This window comes from Betta splendens, chromosome 9 (genome assembly GCF_900634795.4).
Source record: "Betta splendens chromosome 9, fBetSpl5.4, whole genome shotgun sequence".
Taxonomy (NCBI): domain Eukaryota; kingdom Metazoa; phylum Chordata; class Actinopteri; order Anabantiformes; family Osphronemidae; genus Betta; species Betta splendens.
In genome coordinates this window covers 26,388,021-26,407,290 of record NC_040889.2, presented here as the reverse complement: position 1 = coordinate 26,407,290, position 19,270 = coordinate 26,388,021, and the positions used below count along the sequence as shown (strand labels likewise).

General features: G+C 43.1%; 2 protein-coding genes and 1 long non-coding RNA gene across 3 annotated transcripts; 2 read left to right on the top strand and 1 right to left on the bottom strand.

The window, feature by feature from the left end:
* Window positions 1-655: 655 nt before the first annotated feature.
* cenatac (centrosomal AT-AC splicing factor) lies at window positions 656-4,150 on the bottom strand. Its single transcript, XM_029163896.3, has 11 exons — window positions 3,863-4,150; window positions 3,457-3,623; window positions 3,157-3,255; window positions 3,013-3,079; window positions 2,843-2,905; window positions 2,565-2,632; window positions 2,349-2,463; window positions 2,232-2,262; window positions 1,961-2,062; window positions 1,600-1,732; window positions 656-1,359 (listed from the first exon to the last, which is right to left on the bottom strand). The coding sequence occupies exons 1-11, from the start codon at window positions 3,977-3,979 to the stop codon at window positions 1,239-1,241; spliced, it is 1,083 nt and encodes a 360-aa protein (XP_029019729.1). The 5' UTR covers window positions 3,980-4,150; the 3' UTR covers window positions 656-1,238.
* A 403-nt stretch (window positions 4,151-4,553) lies between these two features.
* On the top strand, window positions 4,554-5,568 carry LOC121202472 (uncharacterized). Its single transcript, XR_005898110.2, has 2 exons — window positions 4,554-5,309; window positions 5,437-5,568. It is a non-coding gene; the product is annotated as an uncharacterized LOC121202472 (long non-coding RNA).
* Window positions 5,569-7,011: 1,443 nt separating this feature from the next.
* Window positions 7,012-10,774, top strand: psat1 (phosphoserine aminotransferase 1). The gene is made up of 9 exons (XM_029163897.3): window positions 7,012-7,168; window positions 7,736-7,796; window positions 7,923-7,992; window positions 8,089-8,294; window positions 8,600-8,772; window positions 8,856-9,025; window positions 9,538-9,666; window positions 9,781-9,918; window positions 10,010-10,774. Exons 1-9 carry the CDS (start codon window positions 7,112-7,114, stop codon window positions 10,110-10,112), a joined length of 1,107 nt encoding a protein of 368 aa, XP_029019730.1. The 5' UTR covers window positions 7,012-7,111; the 3' UTR covers window positions 10,113-10,774.
* The last annotated feature ends 8,496 nt before the right edge of the window (window positions 10,775-19,270 follow it).

Genomic DNA, 19,270 nt, shown 5'->3' with positions numbered 1-19,270 from the left:
TTCACGGCCAGCTGAGCGCCTGTCATTTAAACGATTGGATGATATTGCTTTTGCTCGACCAATCAGAATTGATCATTCGCGCATCTTTATAACATTCAGATTTATTCAGATTTCCTGCTCTGTGATTGGATCAAGGATTACCCAAAGAAACGCCCATACACGTGCTTTTTCTCCCCTCCCATTCTTCACTGCCAGCATTGCTGTGGTCCTGGGAATCCGGCTGTCAGTAGATTCTTACGATACAAAACTACATTGTACACTGATTTTAAAAAATGATTCAGTTACACATCAGCGTCATCTATATTTAACTTACTTGCGAATAAAGCGTGTATGCACGGTAACCTTATTTTCCTCCGCTTACAATGAATCAGCCATAGCAATGTTGTCATAGCGCTAAGAATAGAACAACGTTGTGTTGCCATATTCGCCTCCAGCTGCCCCGCACCCAGAGCACAGGGAGGCTTGATTACACTTGGCTGCGGGGCGGAGGTGGCCTGTAGAGATAAAATATAGGCCTAATGTAAACTCAAGCTGTGGATGATGCAACAGCTACACGACTATAAGGTTAATGAGGCACCAATGGCTTGACTTCTGTGTGATTATAAGGTTGGCACAAGGACATAATTGCAGTAAAGAGTAGTAAATAGCCACTTGGTTGTGTCATTCATTTTTTATTTGTATGAAAGCTCTCATTATGAGAGTAGCTGCAAGGTTTTCTTATATACATTTAAACACTGTTTATTCAAAGTGCATTATAGCGTATCTATACAACCTAGGGTTATTCCAGTAGCACAGAATGTGAAAAGGGAAATGAAAGCCTGTCGTATGGTTTACAGGTCACACTAAAGCGTGTTGCTGTCGTTATTTGCTGATAGTTGTTAAATTGAACAGAGAACACACAGATAATGCTAAACAAAAACAAAAAACAATATATGGTTCAATATAGGTTTTAACTATACTGTGCTATACTGTAAATGTTTACTCTAACAGACTCCCTTTGCCATCATATCAGCCCATATTAAGCCGAGGGTTCCCCCTGCTGTTCACTTGCAAGAACACCCACCAACCCAATTGTGTTCCTTTCACCCAATTTTCTTTCTTTTTTTTAACGGATTTCAAAACTACTGGAATAATCTGAAATAACCTGGAATAAACGTCTTTACCAAGTGGTTCTTCTCAAAACACCACTTCATACACACATCCCTACATTTGTGAATTTTTTACACAGATAATGTGTTTTAGGTGTTGACAGAATTTGTCTGCTGTTCACTTGTGTTTGCTTTCTTTGACCCATCTGTACTTTGCTCCCTCTTCCTTTTCTGTCGGTTCTTCTGCCCTTCTTCTTGTCTGAATTGGTGTCTGATGAACACAAGAAGTCACATTTGCATGCACACAGAATGTTTTTTTAAGTTATGGAACTGAAAATGATACATGTCTGATGATACACATGACAGACAAAGCAGAAAACATTGGTTTGTAAACTGTGATTTTAAAGAGAAAGAAACTGAAAAGGGAACATTATTAACACACATTTGGTTATCACGGAGACATACTTTGATACAAATGGTTTCTGTTGTTGCAAAAGTCAAATGTTCTCACCTTGACTGCCAGCGTCGGCCACTGTTCCACACTCTACCAAAGGAAGGAAGCCAGTTGGCATCTGTGTGTGAGCTGTGGTCAAAATTGGCACCAACTCTGTTTGGTGGCAGCTTCTTCAGTTTCTCTTGCTCCTCTGGTAAAAATCACATGATCTAATTTAATAGCATGCCTCTTTTTCTTCTGTTTAAATCCAAGTGAAAATATACTTTGTAACATTAAGAGACTATGAATAACATCAGAGAGCAATATATTACAAGCTAGAGCAAATAATGTTCAAGTTTCACAGGAATGATCATTATAAGTGCAACTTTTTTGGCAAAGAAATTACACAACAACCCAAAAAAAGGAAAATAAGTGTTACTCTGTTTGAGGAACTCTTGAAGTGAAGGGCCGATCGCCGGCTGTGCCGTACCCCTGGAGGTTCCCTCTAAAGGATCTTCCTGGAGCCAAGGAGGGACAGCACCTACAGTGCAGAGACGTTTTTAACTTACCCTCAATCATATTCAAAGTTTGTAACTACTAGATACACTGGTTTCCTCAGCAATCTTTGAAAAGTAGGAAAAGTTCAAAGTTTGTCTAATCAGAGAATATCAGAAACCTAAACCTTTATACAACTTTACATGCAACAGTACCTGTATGAACATTTCCACTGTTTGATGAATCCTATAACACACACATCACATTACATGTATATTAGTTTTAAAATAATGCAGTTATTAAAACATCTTTAGTAATAGTTTTCCCTTTACCTGATGCCCTATGAAAGTCAGGCCTTGTCCTGTTGATGCCCATTGTACTTCAGTCATTGAGACAACATTGTTGCTCCCAACATGCTGGTCTGATACATGAGATGGATACTGACAGCTGTTTTACAAACAACAATAAAAAAGGCAAATGTCATGTAATAACTGTATTCATGACTAAGAGAGAAAATGTAAAATAATGCATTTGGACCGTAGCATTACCCGACAGAGTCTTCTAAAGACACCTTGGCACCATTTGGTCCATTGTAACACACCGTCTCTGTATCACGCTGATATTGATTCAGGAAAAGCCAACAGTGGTTCACAGAGGAAGTCTGAACACTAATCCCACTTTATCTCAACACAATCTACACACTCTATTTACAGGTTCCATTTAATCAGCCATAACACCTTACCCAATTCATAAACAAACAAACAAACAAACAAACACACATCAAGCCAAGTGATGGATACAGCCACTGCATCCTTGGAAAACAAACCTCTAAAAGAGACTGAAGGACCTCTTGACGATGCTTTTCCTGTGTGCGAATATGATCAGCTTGCTGCATCAAAAAACAAGTTAAAAAATAACATCTGTAAAACTGTAAATTTGACAAGTGTTATTTCTCAGTTGAGAAAGTTTATTAAAAACACTAATCTTTTGTTTTACCTGTTTAATAAATTCATCCTCCTTCTCGACAAATGATTCCAACACTTTAATCACCTCAGCTTTAAATCTGATTTTAAAAAAAACGATGATAATTAATACAGCACACATAAACCTTTTTTGCAACATTTGGCTTACTAAGTCTACCTTTCTGTTTCCTCCTCTGTGATGATGACCCTGTCTCTAAACTTTGGGTCAGCCTTATTGTGCCACCAGAACTTGTGTGTATTCTTTCTGTGTTCTGGCCTGAAACAAAAAAACATTTGAAATGTAAATCAGCAATAAGAACAACAAGAAAAAAAACTGTTAATCACAGATACTAATATTCAACTAAGGAAGTGCAAATGATCATAACATTCTACAATGCAGGGAAGCCTTATGTACATGAGATACTTATATTAAAGCACTTACAGTAAACAAGTTAAAAGATAACTTAACAGTACTTACGTGGTCATGTGTTCTATCAAGCCTCCGTGCAGCACAGTCATGTTACCATCTGTGCTGTGTCTTTCAATTTCTAGCTCACAGCAATAGCACCAGAACGTCTGTTTGTGCTGGGTGCAATCAAACTTTTCTACTTGGGGATTTTTTAGTGTTCGTCGAGCTTCCTTCACCTAAAACCATAATGATTAAAAAGGTGAAAAGGCTGCTTACAATATAAAAACAAAAATTAATGTGGCAAAGCAACATTTAGTCAAGTGAACTAGGACTAGTCAAGTTCAATAAGACAAGGACCTTCTGGAATTAACATTGTTTTTAATCCTAATGATACTGTAGTTAGTAACTGTTAAAGTAACAAGGGAGGGATTGGATTAGACATGACCTGACATTAAGTTTAAGTTATGGGACCCACCTTTTCTAAAAATTTTAGGAGAACGACTCTTAGTTTGCTTTGATGATTTTTTCCGAATATATGCGACTTCCCAGTAAACGCTGTTTGTCTACATATGGCACAGTAGAAAGTGCCCATTTATACGGCGTATTAAAAGTCAAAAATATACGAAAGCTGATTTACGCTCGTCCTAAGCTAAAAAAAACTCTGCTATTATCATTTCTTGCCTAACAGTACGACAGGTTAGAAGACAAGTTAACAGTGGACAACGCTAGCGGAAGCAGGTCCGTTTCGGTATGTTGTCCCTTGGAAACGCAAGCTCATGTGTAATTGTTCCTACTTACAAGATACATATTTCATTCTATGGGTACGTGATTTGACTTCTAAAAAGTCCAAGCAGTCACTTTAAAATACTACATGAAAAGAAAACATCTCCCCCACTTGCACTTTATTCAATGCAACAGGTAGTAACCTGGAGCATAATCATGAATTTCTGCCAGGCACTGTTAACTCTGGAAAGCAAGATCATTTTTGTATGTTGGTCTGAGCTGATAGTGTGCTGACAAATATCTAAAACACTAGGATGGATTTAAATCAGTTTCTTTGTCTAGTTTTGAAAAAAAAACTATTTTCCACTGGTTTATTGTTTTTTAACAGGGTACTTTGATCAAACTCCGTTTTTGCTCATAAGAGAAACGAGAAAACGAATGTGCTTTGTATTTGATCTTCTGGACAACTTAATCAGAGGACGGCTTAATTTCTGTCGATGTCCTCTGGAAAGAAAAATATCAATCCATTATTTAAATTGCGCGTGAGCCCCGACTTCCTGCCGTCCGTTTCAAAATAAGAGTCTCGCTATCTTAAGCGTCCAACGTGTGTACCGCCAGAACAAACCTTACAGTGTGTGTGTGTGTGTGTGTGTGTGCGCGCTATCAATGCTAGTTTGTGTGCTGCTCCTGTGGCAGCTTTATTAGGCTAAATGTAATGTTCAAGTACCATAGTATTCTTATGTCGGTTTCGCATCTCTTCTGTCTCTCCCTCCTTTTATCTCTCCAAGCTCTCTCCATCCGTCCCTCCCTCTTCTCTTTTGAATCCCCCTCTTTCCTTCCATCTTTTTCTCCCTCCAAGCTCCCTTTCTCTCTCTCCAAGCTCCCGCTCTTCCGCCTTGTCTTGGTCTCTCTCCCTCCCTCCTTCTCTGTCTCTTTAAACTCCCTCTCTTCCTACCTCACTATCCAAGTTCCCTCCCTCCCTGTGTCCCTCTCTCTTTTTGTCCTCTGTGCCTTCCTTAGGAAAATTGATCATCACCGGTCGAAGAATACCAGAGCTGATGGAGCGTACGGGCAGACTCCTGATGACAGGTGCAGCTGTGGAGGCTGGAAAACTATTTCCAGGGTTTCCTTGACGACAGGGACCAGATAACGACCACAGGACGTGGAGAGATAGAGATGTCATTCCGTGGCTCAGTGCAGTAAGTCATCACCTAAGCAGTATTTTACCAGAGTAATAATAGCGACATAAAGTGGTGGTTAGCTTAAACTTGACAATGTAGAGAGGTATGATAACAATACATCTGTTCATGATGCTTCTTCTTGCAGCCTGCACTGCTTTGCTCCCTCCAGCGCAGACGACGAGGAGCCTCCGGATATCAACCACAAAGAGGAAGAATTAGTTTCATAGATAATCTAGAACATCTGATACAAGCCGCAATAAATCAATTTAATGTTAAACGCATACTTTTTTGTATTGCTTCAAGTGCCACTGAGATTATGATTGTGTTGGTAAAATGGTAAAAATGCTTTTACTTAGGATGTAACATCTGCTCAATAACACGCTCAGGTCAGAGCAGTGTTGTAACACTAATCATGATGTGCATTTGTTCACATCAACTTCTTTCTTACTTTGCTTCACTACATACATCAATTTAAGAAATAAACTTGTAAAATTAGTGCGTTGTTCAATTTGACTATTAACCTTAAAATTCAGTAGAAATCACAACACACAAAGTCTTGCTTTGTTTTGGGTGTCCAAGCAGCGACTATGTCAACTCGACAAACAAGTCAATCAGACATAGCACTTGGGGAATAACAACTCACATCTTTGCCAAAATGAAACACTACAATCAAAAGTTAATGCTTCTTTCTGAAAATGATATTCTTTCAACAATACATGCAAGTGTCGTTTGAATTCCTTTTTTATATCACAAGCAACACACTGATGGACTTGTATAAAACACTCTAGTCTTTGTCTTTTTATTTGTTAATTGTAACTTGCTCAGACTGAGTCTTCTGTAAAACCCAAAATTAAAATTTCTGCCGTCAAACAATAGTTTTCACTAAAAACTGTTCTTCTTACAGAAATTTAGCAACAAAAAGTAAAAACAAAACAAAGCAAAACAATGATATGTGTGCATGTGTGGTAGAGCGGCCTATAGATCCTGTCTTCTATTTGCTTCTTCATGGGTGAACAGGTTGAAACATGGACTGTCACCAGGTCAGACCAAAGGGGTCAATAGAAGAAATACGGCCCAACGTGTTTGTCAGAGTGGAGAATAACTTCTAACTCTTTGCTGTGGATGCACCAAATGTTATTCTACAATCATGCATGTGTTCTAAAACGATCAGAGCCGATGAGCACAGTGGCTCATTTGTGGGATGACCTATGAATGGCCTTCTATAACTGCTATAAGAGGTCCAGTGAAGATACAGTAACTCTGGTCACGAGGTCAAATACTGTAGTGGCAAATTTACCACATCCATCGAACGAACCTTAGCAGACGCCACACGCGCGGCCTAAGCGAGACTCTTATTTTGAAACGTAGTACACGAAGGCAGGAAGCCGGTGCTGACGCACGAATTAAATAATGGATTCATATTTTCAGTTTTTTCGTTTTTCCTGATATAAGCAAGAAACGGAATTTATTCAAAGCACCGTGTTAAAAACCAATAAACCAGCTGAACTTGTTTGTTTTTTCAAAACTAGACACAGACTTTGATTTAAAGTCGTTACCCGTTTTATCGTTCTGAGAAAAAAAATCTCGTTTTCCAAGCTTTTAATTTTGTGGAAAAATCAAACGTACACGAGAAGGGCTCCTGCACTATGCCTGCCAACCTACCGCGCGCGCGCGCCCTCTCGCAAAGATCGCGAGTTTACGAGCAGTCTTTTAACGCATCATTTCCCCCACGGAGGAGCGAATGAGAACAGAAAGAGATCTGCCTCATCGCCGAATGAACGCGAGGGAACCACCGGCTGGAAACAAAGCAGTTTACCGTCATGGAGCAGAAACAAACCATCAACTTTGGTGCGGGACCTGCAAAACTTCCCCCATCCGTAAGTTTTTGTTCAACTATGCGTGTGTAACGTTAAGGCGCAAACCTGTAAAAAAAATCAATTAAATCAAGCCAATTATTCTAAGAAAACTGGTGTGGAGGGGAACGTTGGTGAGAACACGTCGAAGACGTCTGATGGAGGCTGTTTTTTCGGGACATTTTCTCCTGTTGTATCGAGGGTTCAGATTGTCGCTGCGGCTTTTGGTTTCCACGGATCCTGTCCCCGCAGCCGGTGAACGAACGCCGCTTCCTGCGTTGTTGGTGCGGCTGGTGCGGCGACAGGTCCGGCGGGTTGAAAACACGGCGTTGAGTTGCATCAGCCTCGTTCATCCGTGTGAAAACCGGCTCCATTGGCAGCAGCTCGCAAATCCAGTAGATGGCAGAAAAACAGCGCGTCAGAACAAATCACAGCTCCCATCAAACCCTGTCCCAGGGTTGGACTGGGCTTTGACCCAGGGCCTCGGCTAAAGTCACATTCTGCACCTCCGGAGGTTTTCTGTAACCGTGAGATCTTTGGATTTCAATATAACCCAAACTAAACCAAAACCTTCTCTGTGACCTGTTTCAGGTGCTGCTTCAAGCACAGAGGGAGCTGATTAATTATAGTGGCACTGGCATCAGTGTCCTCGGTGAGTGGAACTATGCAGATGTTATAGAGGAACAGCTGCACACATCCATGCGTACACATAGCGAATGAGCGATTGTCTTTGGCGGCGAGTTTAAATTCAGGTTGTTTTTGATCTTCTTTGAATTAGAGATGAGTCACCGGTCGTCCGATTTCAACAAAATCCTCAACCAGACGGAGACTCTACTGCGAGAGCTGTTGTAAGTGGTGCATGTGTTGTTTTGCTCTGCATATGACAATACCTTGAGACGTGTGCTTCAGATTGTTGTGTTTTTATTGACACTTTGTCTCCACAGGAAGATCCCAGTCAACTACAAGGTGTTGTTCCTGCAGGGCGGTGGGTCTGGGCAGTTCAGCGCCGTCCCCCTCAACCTTATTGGCCTGACGCCTGACAGGTGTGCCGATTACCTGGTGACCGGCACCTGGTCGGCCAAGGCTGCGAAAGAAGCGGAGAAATATGGGAAGATCAATGTCGTTCACCCAAAGCTGGATAGTTACACCAGTAAGTCTGGTCAGATGCTTAACGCTCACAGAGCCACTATGAGCAGTCATTGCCATTCACACTGGGTAAAGACTGTTTAGCTGTTACGTAATACACAATAGAGGCGCCGACCAGTGAAAGGCTCTGGTGTGCCAGCAGCTTTTTCCGCATGGTTGTGTCTGATTCAGGTTTTCAGTGGCGTGTTTGTCAAACCCAATATTTGTGAGCAGTTTTAAAGTATTTGGGAATTTGATGTAGGTTGTGTAGGGTTTTCCCTGTTGTCTGTGGCATATCTTGATTCAAAGTTCTGTCGTTGCTCCGTCCAGAAATCCCCGACCCCAGCAGCTGGGCCCTGAACCCATCAGCCTCCTACGTTTACTACTGCTGCAACGAGACGGTGCACGGCGTCGAGTTCAACTTCACACCTGAGACAAACGGAGTGGTCCTCGTGAGCGACATGTCCTCAAACTTCCTTTCTCGCCCTGTGGATGTGTCCAAGGTGAGAATGATGTCAAAGGAAATAAAGTATTCAACTGACGGACGGCTGTTTGTGAGGTGTTATTGTGTTGTTTCGCTGCGTAGTTTGGGCTGATCTTCGCCGGGGCTCAGAAGAACGTGGGCTGTGCCGGGGTCACTGTGGTCATCGTGAGGGAGGACTTAATAGGCCACGCTCTGAAGGAGTGTCCCATTGTTCTGGACTACAAGATGCAGGCGGAAATGAACTCCCTCTACAACACGCCGCCGTGTTTCAGGTACTGGTCCACTTTTTTTTTAATTTCACTTCTCTGGAAGCACTTTTAAGACATGTTAAGTAAGATTTGTATTTGCACATCAATAAAAGCTAACATGTGATGATATCTTAAAGTAAAGTAGTTCTCTTGTCTCTGGACCATTGCACAGTAATACTAGTCCCAGGAGGTTTTTTGATTTTGTGCAATATGCTGACTTGCATTTTTGTGGTGAGTTCAGATGAGATACAACGTTCCCATATCTGTGTGTTGCTCATGGAGCTAAAAACAACTGACCTTTGGATCCAGACTAGATGGATCTCCCCATCTATACCTGCTGCCATGTACTGTAGATGGCTGGCTACTCGAAAAACACTCACTATGGAACAATAAGCTAATTCAATAAAAAACTAAACAGTAAAAACATGAAAAAGTGAGTGATGCCAGAAAGAGAAGAAATAACACAAACTGCAGTTGCACAGGCTGCTTTTTATTTTGTGACCGATTTAACCTTCCTAATATTTGTTTTGGTTCAGTATTTATATCATGGGTCTTGTGCTGGACTGGATTAAGAACAACGGAGGCAGCACTGCAATGGAAAAACTCAACAAACAGAAGTCCTCTTTGATTTATGACATCATCGATGCATCCAACGGTTTCTATGTGTGAGTACGACGAAACGTCTGCAGCACACGTTAGTCAGAAATTCTTTTTTTTTTTACATAATCACTCGTGGTCCAGGCGTGACTGAGTAAAGGCCACCTCTCCTGTCACTGTAGGTGTCCTGTAGACAGGATATGCCGAAGCCGCATGAACGTCCCCTTTCGCATAGGGAAGAAAGAGGGAGACGACGCCTTGGAGAAAGAGTTCCTGGACGGAGCATCCAAGCGTGGGATGATATCACTGAAAGGACACAGGTAGAGACGATCCCACCCTCCCTCCACATGGTGGCGCAGTCGAGTCTGGCAGGGCTGACCTCAAAATGTGACCTTTGGTCTCCTCCTGCAGGTCCGTGGGAGGAATCCGGGCATCTCTGTACAACGCAGTAACCCTGGACGACGCTGGAGCTCTGGCTGCGTATATGGAGGAATTCCACAAAGAGCATCAATGAAATGGGCCGAGGCGAATTCTGTCAAACTTGCATTTTATCACATAAACACTTACTGGTAGTCGAGGTCCTCGTTGATCCTGGACAGCGTTTCTAATAAGCTTTAACCACTGTGCTAATGTCCTAATTATGCCTGTGCTTTCTAGACTTACTATTTTAATGAACGTGTTGAATCAAGCTATGTTGATGTACTGTACATAGTGAGGGTAATTGTTGTTGAGAATATATTTACGTTCCAGTGTCTGAAGTGCAGGACAGCCAACAGACTGAGGTGATTTCTATTTATAAAGAAAGAAATAATATGTTTTCTGCAAACACTGTATGCCTTTCACATCAATATGGTACAGTTGGTAGGTTTTTATTTTATTTGGGACTTTACACATGAACTAGAAGTAGGGGTCTTTAATACCAATACTAACCTTTCTGCTATTTTCACACACCACCCACTACTGACATTCCTGCTTCTTGGGCCTTGTAATGATTTTCTAAACCAAACAGGATGCTTGATGATGACTGAGGCTTTGCTACAACCCCTACCAGTACATGGTGTAGAACACATTCACTTCAAGCCTACAATCGTCAGTGTTTTTTAAGCTCATGCAATCAGATTGAACTTTGACCTGTTGTGAAGGTTTACCTCTTATTCAATAAATAATATTTGTGTATTTTCCTGAATTCAAAACATCTTTGCGAAATAACGTCAAACTATTGATGTTGTTGTAGTGAGCGTGTCAGCCACACACACACACACACACACACACACACACACACACACACAATATATATTTACACACAGTATATACATATGCACACACATACAGATTTGTCAAATGTTTAGTCTGAGCTGCAGTAAATGTGCTACAGGATTGAGGTTTTTCTGCCTTTGACCTCTAGGTGGCAGTGTCCTCCAACACGTGTGATCGCAGAAGGTCATCCTCACGTCATTCGTCATGTCTGCCTTTGTCCACCCCTTTCAATAAGACTTAATTGCGATGATATTTTGATTTAATTATCTTTCCAAAGCAATTACGACAGTGCAGACACCTGGTAAGTAAGATAAAGTAGTGAGGGTTTAACAGTGACATAATATATCAATTAATACACAAAGGCTTGACACAGATCGGTGTAGTTTGCTCTGCCAGGTCATCTCACTACCACAGACAGTGGGTCTTTGGGTGAAGAGTAAAATTACATCTCTGCCTTTGTTTGCAGCTTTTGTAAGAGACACAAGGTTTAATTTATTTTCCAGGAGCTGGATATTATGGAGATGACTCCTCTCCAGATGCTGTCCTGATGTGGACTTCCATAAAAAGGCTATTAGTGAGTCTGGGGTGTTAATAGAGCACGAGATGAGCATCTTGTTAGTGCTTTTATCCTTTATGTTTTACAACTAAATCACAGAATGAATGGTTGTTTAAGTGCAGTATGTGGGAAGTGAACTATTAGCGCGTCTGCTTCTCAGCACGTTTCCAGCCTCAGTGTCTGTATTGTAAGATTTTTCCAATTAGCTGCTTTGTGCTCATATACTACAGGCTCCCTTTAGATGGCAGGCGATTATGAAGCGTAACCTCTGACAATAACTCTTTCTGAGCCATTTGAAGCGACTGCGGGAAGAAAGCAGCTATTTTCTTGTTCATTTGGAAATGTAATGAAACACATGGCAAAGTTGATCCAGGAGTTATTATTTTATATAACGTCCCACATGGTCTTTTCCAAAAAGTAATTTTGGCTGTTAGCAAATATCAATACCACGAGCAGGGGAGAAAGTCTGAGTGCTGGTGTTGACTGTGGCTCCCCAGGGCAGGTGATGTTGGACCTGCTGCGAAGGTGTGTGTGCTGAAAGGCAAAGATGTTCTGTCAGACTGAGGTATTACTTTAAGCCAGGCGAGTGTTCGCTCGGAACCAGAAGACTCGGCCGCGTCTTTCTAACTTTCACAACTTTTAGCAGGAGCTTGTGTCAGTCCGCGCTCGTCTCGGACCAACTGTTTGGTCGTTTCGCCATCAGTCATGTCAGTAAATTATATCATTTACTGAACCCAACAGAACCCTCATGTTTCTGTGCTACTTAATGTATGTTTCATTTCACTTGTAAATCATATGGGAATCAGTCTGCTGCCGTGGGCTCCACAGGGGGCACAATATTCAATATGAGTCATGTGTTAATGGAAACAAGTCTGTCAACAATGTGAACCGTGATGAAACTTGGCTTATAAAATTAACCGTGCAGAGGCAGTTTATGGTCAAAAAAACTATGAAAAGCTTTGTGTTCAACCAATACTTCTGTGTGTGACTAGGGGGGTATTTGCACAGCTCATTGGAGAAAACACAATTGCATTTTTCTCTCTCAAATTAAGACTTTGCATGTGTCTCATGCACGGCGACATGTTGTTTACGCCCTGTGCTCTAAATGAAATTTGGATTCTGACAAACTCTACCCTCTCAGTCATCTTCCAAAAAAATATTGTCCACGAACCGGCTGCTCCTCCGCCTCAGAAGCAGGGGGAAGATAAGAAGAGGCAGAGGAGCTTTGAAATGCGAGTAGGGTTACAGCAGAGATGGGAGGTTGTGACAGGATTGTGTGGTGCTTCTCATCCCGTCAAGCCCACTAATGTCGAGCTAATGCCAGTGGCAGGCTGCAGTAAGACGGCGATAATGAAAAACACCGGGGAAGACAATATCAAATGGCTCCTCTACATCCTACAGTGGAGATTAGCCGACACAAAAGTAGGGTGGCAGCGGCACAGGAGGCAGAGGCAGGCTTTAGTGCTGCTGATTGAGTCTCTTGTCAAGAGCTCCATTCTTGCAGCATGAAAAGTTACGGTGACTGACATCCTCTTACAGACACACACACAGTTTGCATTGCCTGCGAGTCTGTTCTCTGCAGATACCGGATGCTTGAAGAGGACCATCACTGAATCCTGGCGACTCCTACATGTTACAGAATGTGCATTCCTCTCGCTCTGACCGACCGCAGGGCACGGCTGCACTAGTAGTGAGCGCGGGTGCTCGTCTTTACACATCTAGACACCACGGCGCTAACATTTATTTAGCGGCGCGTCCTCCAGTCGCTGTCTGTTTACGTGCGTTTTGGGCCCTCCCGACTCCTGAGGGAAATATGTGGCTCTGCTGAACGCTGCGGGATCAGCAGCTGCTCGCTTTCATTTGGGCCCCGCGCCGATTGGTGCCGGGCAGGTCGTTCACGGCGGGCGGCCCGTTGCCACGGCTCAGTCGTGGCTCAGATGATTTAGTTTCACTCAATATTATAGAAACAAAAGCCTCTAGTTTAATTTATCCTATTTACATCATTTAGTAGTAAAGGAACCGCTTGAAACCAACTTGATTGTTATAGAAATTGTCTAATCGCGCCTTCAGATTATTGAAGCTATATATAAATATACCAGAATAGTACATTTGCTGCATTCTGAATTTATTACTTGTATAATGTCCCTCAAACATTCTTGGTAATTCAAGGCTGTCATGATCAGAGGTGCACAATCACTTCCCTGCCCCTGTTATTATTCAGCGAGCTCGTGAAAGTGAATGTCCTTTATGCAACAGCTCATTTAAAGGCCAATCTGATGATTCATGCAGAAAAATGAAAGGAAAAAAAAGAAGAAAACAGGAGCACAGCTTCCCGTCTGTTATTATTCTGTCTCCTGTCCCTGTGCGTTCGCCTTTGTCTTCCTCGTTTAGCATCATTTGCCTTTTTCCTCACCTGCTTCCTCATTTCAGCCGCATTCCTCTGTGATCCCCCCTCCGTCTTCCCTCTGAAGCTCTTCTCCCCATCTTTTCCTTTGTGTGTGTACATGTCTGCCTGTCTCTCTTGTAAACTCACTGCTCCATGAGGCTAATCTTGTTAGCACCAAATGCACCATGTTCCGCCAGCTCCTCTTAATTGCTGTTGTGTTATTAATGAGTGGGGAGCGGGGAAATCACTCTTAATTAGCTTGTCTCATTCAGGCAGGCGTCTCGAGTGAAGCGGTGGCGACGGCACTCAGCCACAAACACACTGGGGATAATTAAAGCACTTCACTTGTCGGAGTATTTATCTAAACCAAAGAGCAACAAGCCGTTCCTGCAATTAGCCTTGTCATTCATTAGCAGCCGAGTGCCATTGATTTGAGTGTTACTTTGTCATTTTGCCACTCGTTGCTGTAGCACCACTAGCGCTGAACGCGCTCACATGGCGGAGTCATGTCGGGGAGTCACATCTTTGGCTTCGTCGCCCGTTTTGCTGAGTCACTGGCTGCATTTACAAACTGGATTACTGGGGCAAATTAAGTTATAGTGATGCAGAAATCTGGTAATGCATTTGTGTTTTACTTTTATTTTTATTTATTATCGAGACTCTGAAACCCCAGAATGTCCCTGATGCTGCAGAGAAACATTTCCTGTCATGCAAATGTAGAGCTGAAAATAGTGAGACGTGCTTCAGTGGAACCATGTTTTGAAGGAACCTGAGTCTACCCGTATGAACAAAGTTTCTCTGAGTCGTCCGAGCACAATGCGTCTTCTTACTTGGCTAAACACACCTGATCCAGGTACCTGTGGTGGGCGGGGCCAATCGTTTAACTTCATCCCTACCTGATGGGATTAGACCCTCATGGAATAAGAAATAATTAATTTAAACCAATGAGATTCTGCCACTGCCTTTGTGAACCAATCATCTCATTAGAAGCACTACAATGTCAAACCACTACCAAACTATGTGTTTATGTATTTAAACACAATGAATGAATAAATATTCTACAATATTTCAAGGAAGCAATATTGATATTATAAATGTCTGGGTTCATATTTTTAATTTAGTAAATGTCTTTTTTGTACTAGTTTGTGCTACATTACTTTTGAACACCAGTATTTTGGCTTGGGTTGCTACCTCACATTTACAGGCAAAAAATACCAAAACATTATTGGTCACTAAAAAAATAAAGGAGATACTGAAATAAAGATTTAAGTATATAAATAAATATTCATTTAATGCCCCCAGTGGCTGCTTGTGCCTTACTAGTTAAAACAGCCAAACCACAAATGGCCCATAACACTAATAATAACTGGCATGAAAGGGCATACAGTTTAATAAGTCACTACAAAAACTCACTTGACTACTAAGTTTTTTTGATTTGAGAACATAATGAAGCAGTTTTTATCCTTTTGTGGTACATTTGTGTTTTAAGACCTGCTAACAGATTATCACTACCAGCTAAATTTATGTTTTAAACCTGTGAACAAACACGGTTTGTAGTTTAGTAAGTTCACTTGTTGTACATCTGCTACGACATCTGTGCTCAGTGCATCAAATACTGAGTTACTGCTCTCGTCATCCCATATCTGCAGATTCTTCCTTTGGTAACAGGAAATAAAAAGCGCTGGGTAATTACACACTTTCAAGGTGTGAGCGTGAGCGAGTGCACCTGTCTTTGTCTCAGTGTGACCCTGACATGTTCTTGAAGGAGAGGAGACCGGTGACGGTGCATTAAAACAAATTTAATTTGCACCTACAGCTGAATGAGAGGAGGCAGGGACCTCGCATGGGGCATGACTAATTGCTGCCTGGGGATCAGCGTGCATGTGTGCGTGCTGCATGCTTCCCCTGCTGTCTCTCTGCCAACATAAACACTTTAGTGAATATTTAATGCATGTGTTTATCTCTGTGTGTCTGTCAGTGTGTGATAACAGAATGTCAGCAAAGATGGAGGAGTTAATGAGCCTTTTTTGTCACCAGGAGTGGATTGAGGAAGGTGCACGCTGCTCTATTTCTGTGCATAATTTAGACTGTCAGACAGAGCATCAGAATATCACAACAGGCGCTTCGGAGTCGACTATCAATCCACACACTGACTAGGATTATTGGGATGATGATGATGAGAATATTAGCAAGACTGACCAACACTAACAAAATTGTCTGCATTCGTTGCGTTAAAGAGTTCCTCAGGGTTTGTTGTTGGATCCTCTTCTTTTTCCTCAGTGTCATTTCTTGTAGCCATTTTGTGAAACAAGATAAAATTATTTAAAATCTCCAAAATGCTTTAATTACAGAAATTCTTTAAAGAATGTATTTTTTATTATAGCTGAATCTCGTGTGTGTGCCTAATCACATGAACGCATCGCTTCTTGTGAGACCAGTCTCAAACAATGTCGTGTGTTTGCCTTCACGAGCAAAACGAGGGAGAAGAAGTAGTGTCAGGGGTAAAACTTTTTGTTGGGCGTAATCTCATCTGATGTCGCGCTGCAGCGTTTCCTCTGTCTCTACATGCTCATGTCCTCAGCAGGCAGGCTCATAAATTGGACAGCTAAGCCTTTCATAAAGTTTAATAAAGCGCTGTTTCGGGGCTCAGGGGAGCTGGTATTAGTGACGAGAGCCACTGCTGCCATTCCGCCAAATCACATCATCATAATGAGGCTGTACTGTGGGAGTGAGACACCTCCCTCACCCCCCACCCACACATGCACCGTCCCCCCGTGTTTTCTTTATCGCTCCTCTGACACAATATGATGTCTTGACTCCGCGGCGCTCCTCCTGTGGGAATTTGGGGATGGCGCTGTTTAAACGTGGCGGCCGGCTTGGACAGGCCAGGGTTATTTCTCATTTAGTAAAGATCACAGAGGCTGTAAATGCTCCGGCGCTGTGCCGTGAATGCCAGCGCCGGCGTGATTGGCAGCTTGACGGCGGCGGCAGCATTTGCATGGCATTTAGCTGGGCGGGCGATGGCCAGCCCTAACACCAAGGTGGGTAAATAAGATGACTCCTCTGTTCACACAATGTACACGCTCACACAAACACACACATGCTCAGCCGCAGTCCCGGAGCTAGTCATAATTGTGTGGCATTTAGGCAGAGGGAAGGGACGTGCAGTGGCGTGGGCGAGTGGGCCGCTGAGTCTGAGGCTCCCACATCTACATGTTGGGGTGTTTTGTTGAGAATAAACACAGTTGCCATGTTCCTGAGCTCAAACAAGTGGAATCCAGGCGTTTATAGAAGCTCAAATCGAGGTTTTTTGCTTTATAACATTTAAATCATGTGGAAAATGCCACCTGCAGCAGCGGACGTGTTCAGGCTCTGGCTGCAGAGCATTTAGTGAGTAAAAAGGGCCAGAACGTCCCCTGTGAGCTCACTACGAACCACTTCATTCAGCCGTCCAGAAACAGGAGAGCTAAAGGTTGACACTTAAACGCGTCACAAGCATGTGACAAAGCTAATAATGCTATTTTAGTTCATTAATAAACAGCAAACACAAAATGGTTCAATTCACAAAACCCCGCAGCTGCTTCCTCATCAGAGCCCGTGGTCCTGCATTCAGACAGCGACATCATGGTCGAGATGCTGGGTTCTGTGGTCACTGGTGTCTGCAGAGAGTGGACCAGCACCTCCAGGGAGTCCGGTCCAATATATTTGTCTTAACTGTCTTTATACTACGGCCCTGGTGAACCACACAGCCGCTGTTTGGACAGTTGCTTTTCCTGGACGGGAGCAGCCAAGCAGTCAAACACGGGGGCGCATAAGCACACAGCGGACGAGGGCCGCGCTCGTGGAGCCTCCTTTATTCAGACGAGGCAACGAGGCTCCACGGGCGACAGGAGGGAAGGAAGGAAGGCACATAATATGAATAGGAGCCTCTGCAGGGGCGCTAACGCGTCACAACTGCTGCCTTTCGTTTCGTGTGGTTCATACATGAAGAGAACATTCTTGCTTGAAATACGGCGAGCTGACATTCATGTGAGCGGTCCCTGCGCTTTGTGTTCCTCTGCTGCCAATTTAGCTGACTGCGGTTCAGTAACCTTCCCAGGTTTTAATGAATGCGGAAGGACACCTGTGCGATTGTTGGACCACCTACTGCAGAGCGTCTGGACCCAAGCCAGTACATCAATTCAGGAGCCCTAACTGCAAACAACTTCGCTCCTACGGGTTTGTTTTGTAGTTTCGGCGGTTTCCTGCCATAAATTCCTTTCCTTTGGTTTTAGAGGCGGCAGCAGCAGCAGCAGAACTGGCAGCGAACACCTAATTGAGACGCGTTAATTCAGAGTCCCGGTTTGTTTTGCATCCCTTTACCTGATTTCCGACTCACAGCTTTGCATTCGTCCTCATATCGTTTTCAATTCCCACGGCGCGGGATTTATTTACGCGTCACACGTCGTATTAACATCTCCGAGTCATCTGATTTTCCAATATTTTTTTCCCGCTGCAGAGCAATCACACGCTCACATTTACACACCGTCCCTCAACTTTTATTCACTTGAAATGATTTTGAAATGACATTACGGGCGACAGCCAGGCAATAACAAAAGTACCAAAACTTCTTTGAAAAACAATAAATCAATAAGCCTCAGCAACACATCCTGTTACATTGTGGAGTCCTTGACACCTGAAGCTCATTAAACACAGCCTAACGTCAACTTAGAAGAAGGAGAGTACACAGAGGCTTGCCTTTTCACAGCCTATCACAATAAGAGCTACTGAGCAACCTTGATATATTGTATATACTAGAAATAAATATGATTGTCCTTTAATCTGATTTTATTATACTGGGGACTCCCGCTGGCAAACCTACTGAGGGCTGATAGCCGGTAATCTTATTGCAGAGAGCGCAGTGTTTCATATCCCCGTCTTGATGGTCTTTTATCATGTCAGGACTATTATTGTTCCTATTGGTATATGTGTTTCTGCATTTATATGCGCTGGTGTATATAACCTAATAAGTCGAGTTATTGCACATTTTTGTGCGTCGCCCTCTGTTTGCATATGTACGTGTGCACCCAGGAGCACCCCCCCCCAACCACCCCCCAGCCCCCACCGGCTCAGATGTGGGTGCTAATTTTGCCCCTCGGTGTGTTGGGCTGCTCTGAGGGTTCTGCTCTGTTTATGAACCAGGCATATTGACCCAATTTGTGGCCTTGGCACATACTCTCTCCCCTCCTGCCTTTCTGTGCGTGTGTGTGTGTGTGTGTGTGTGTGTGTGTGTGTGTGTGTGTGTGTGTGTGTGTGTGTGTGTGTGTGTGTGTGTGTGTCCCATGCCTTTCTCTGTCTCTCTCTCCCTCCCTCTCTCTCCCCTCCTGTCTTTCTCTCTCTCTCTCTCCCTCTCTTTTTGTCCTGCTGGGGCATATTGTGCGCCTGCATGGCTGGAGAAAGGTGCAGTCAGACTGAACTAAACGCCATACGCATC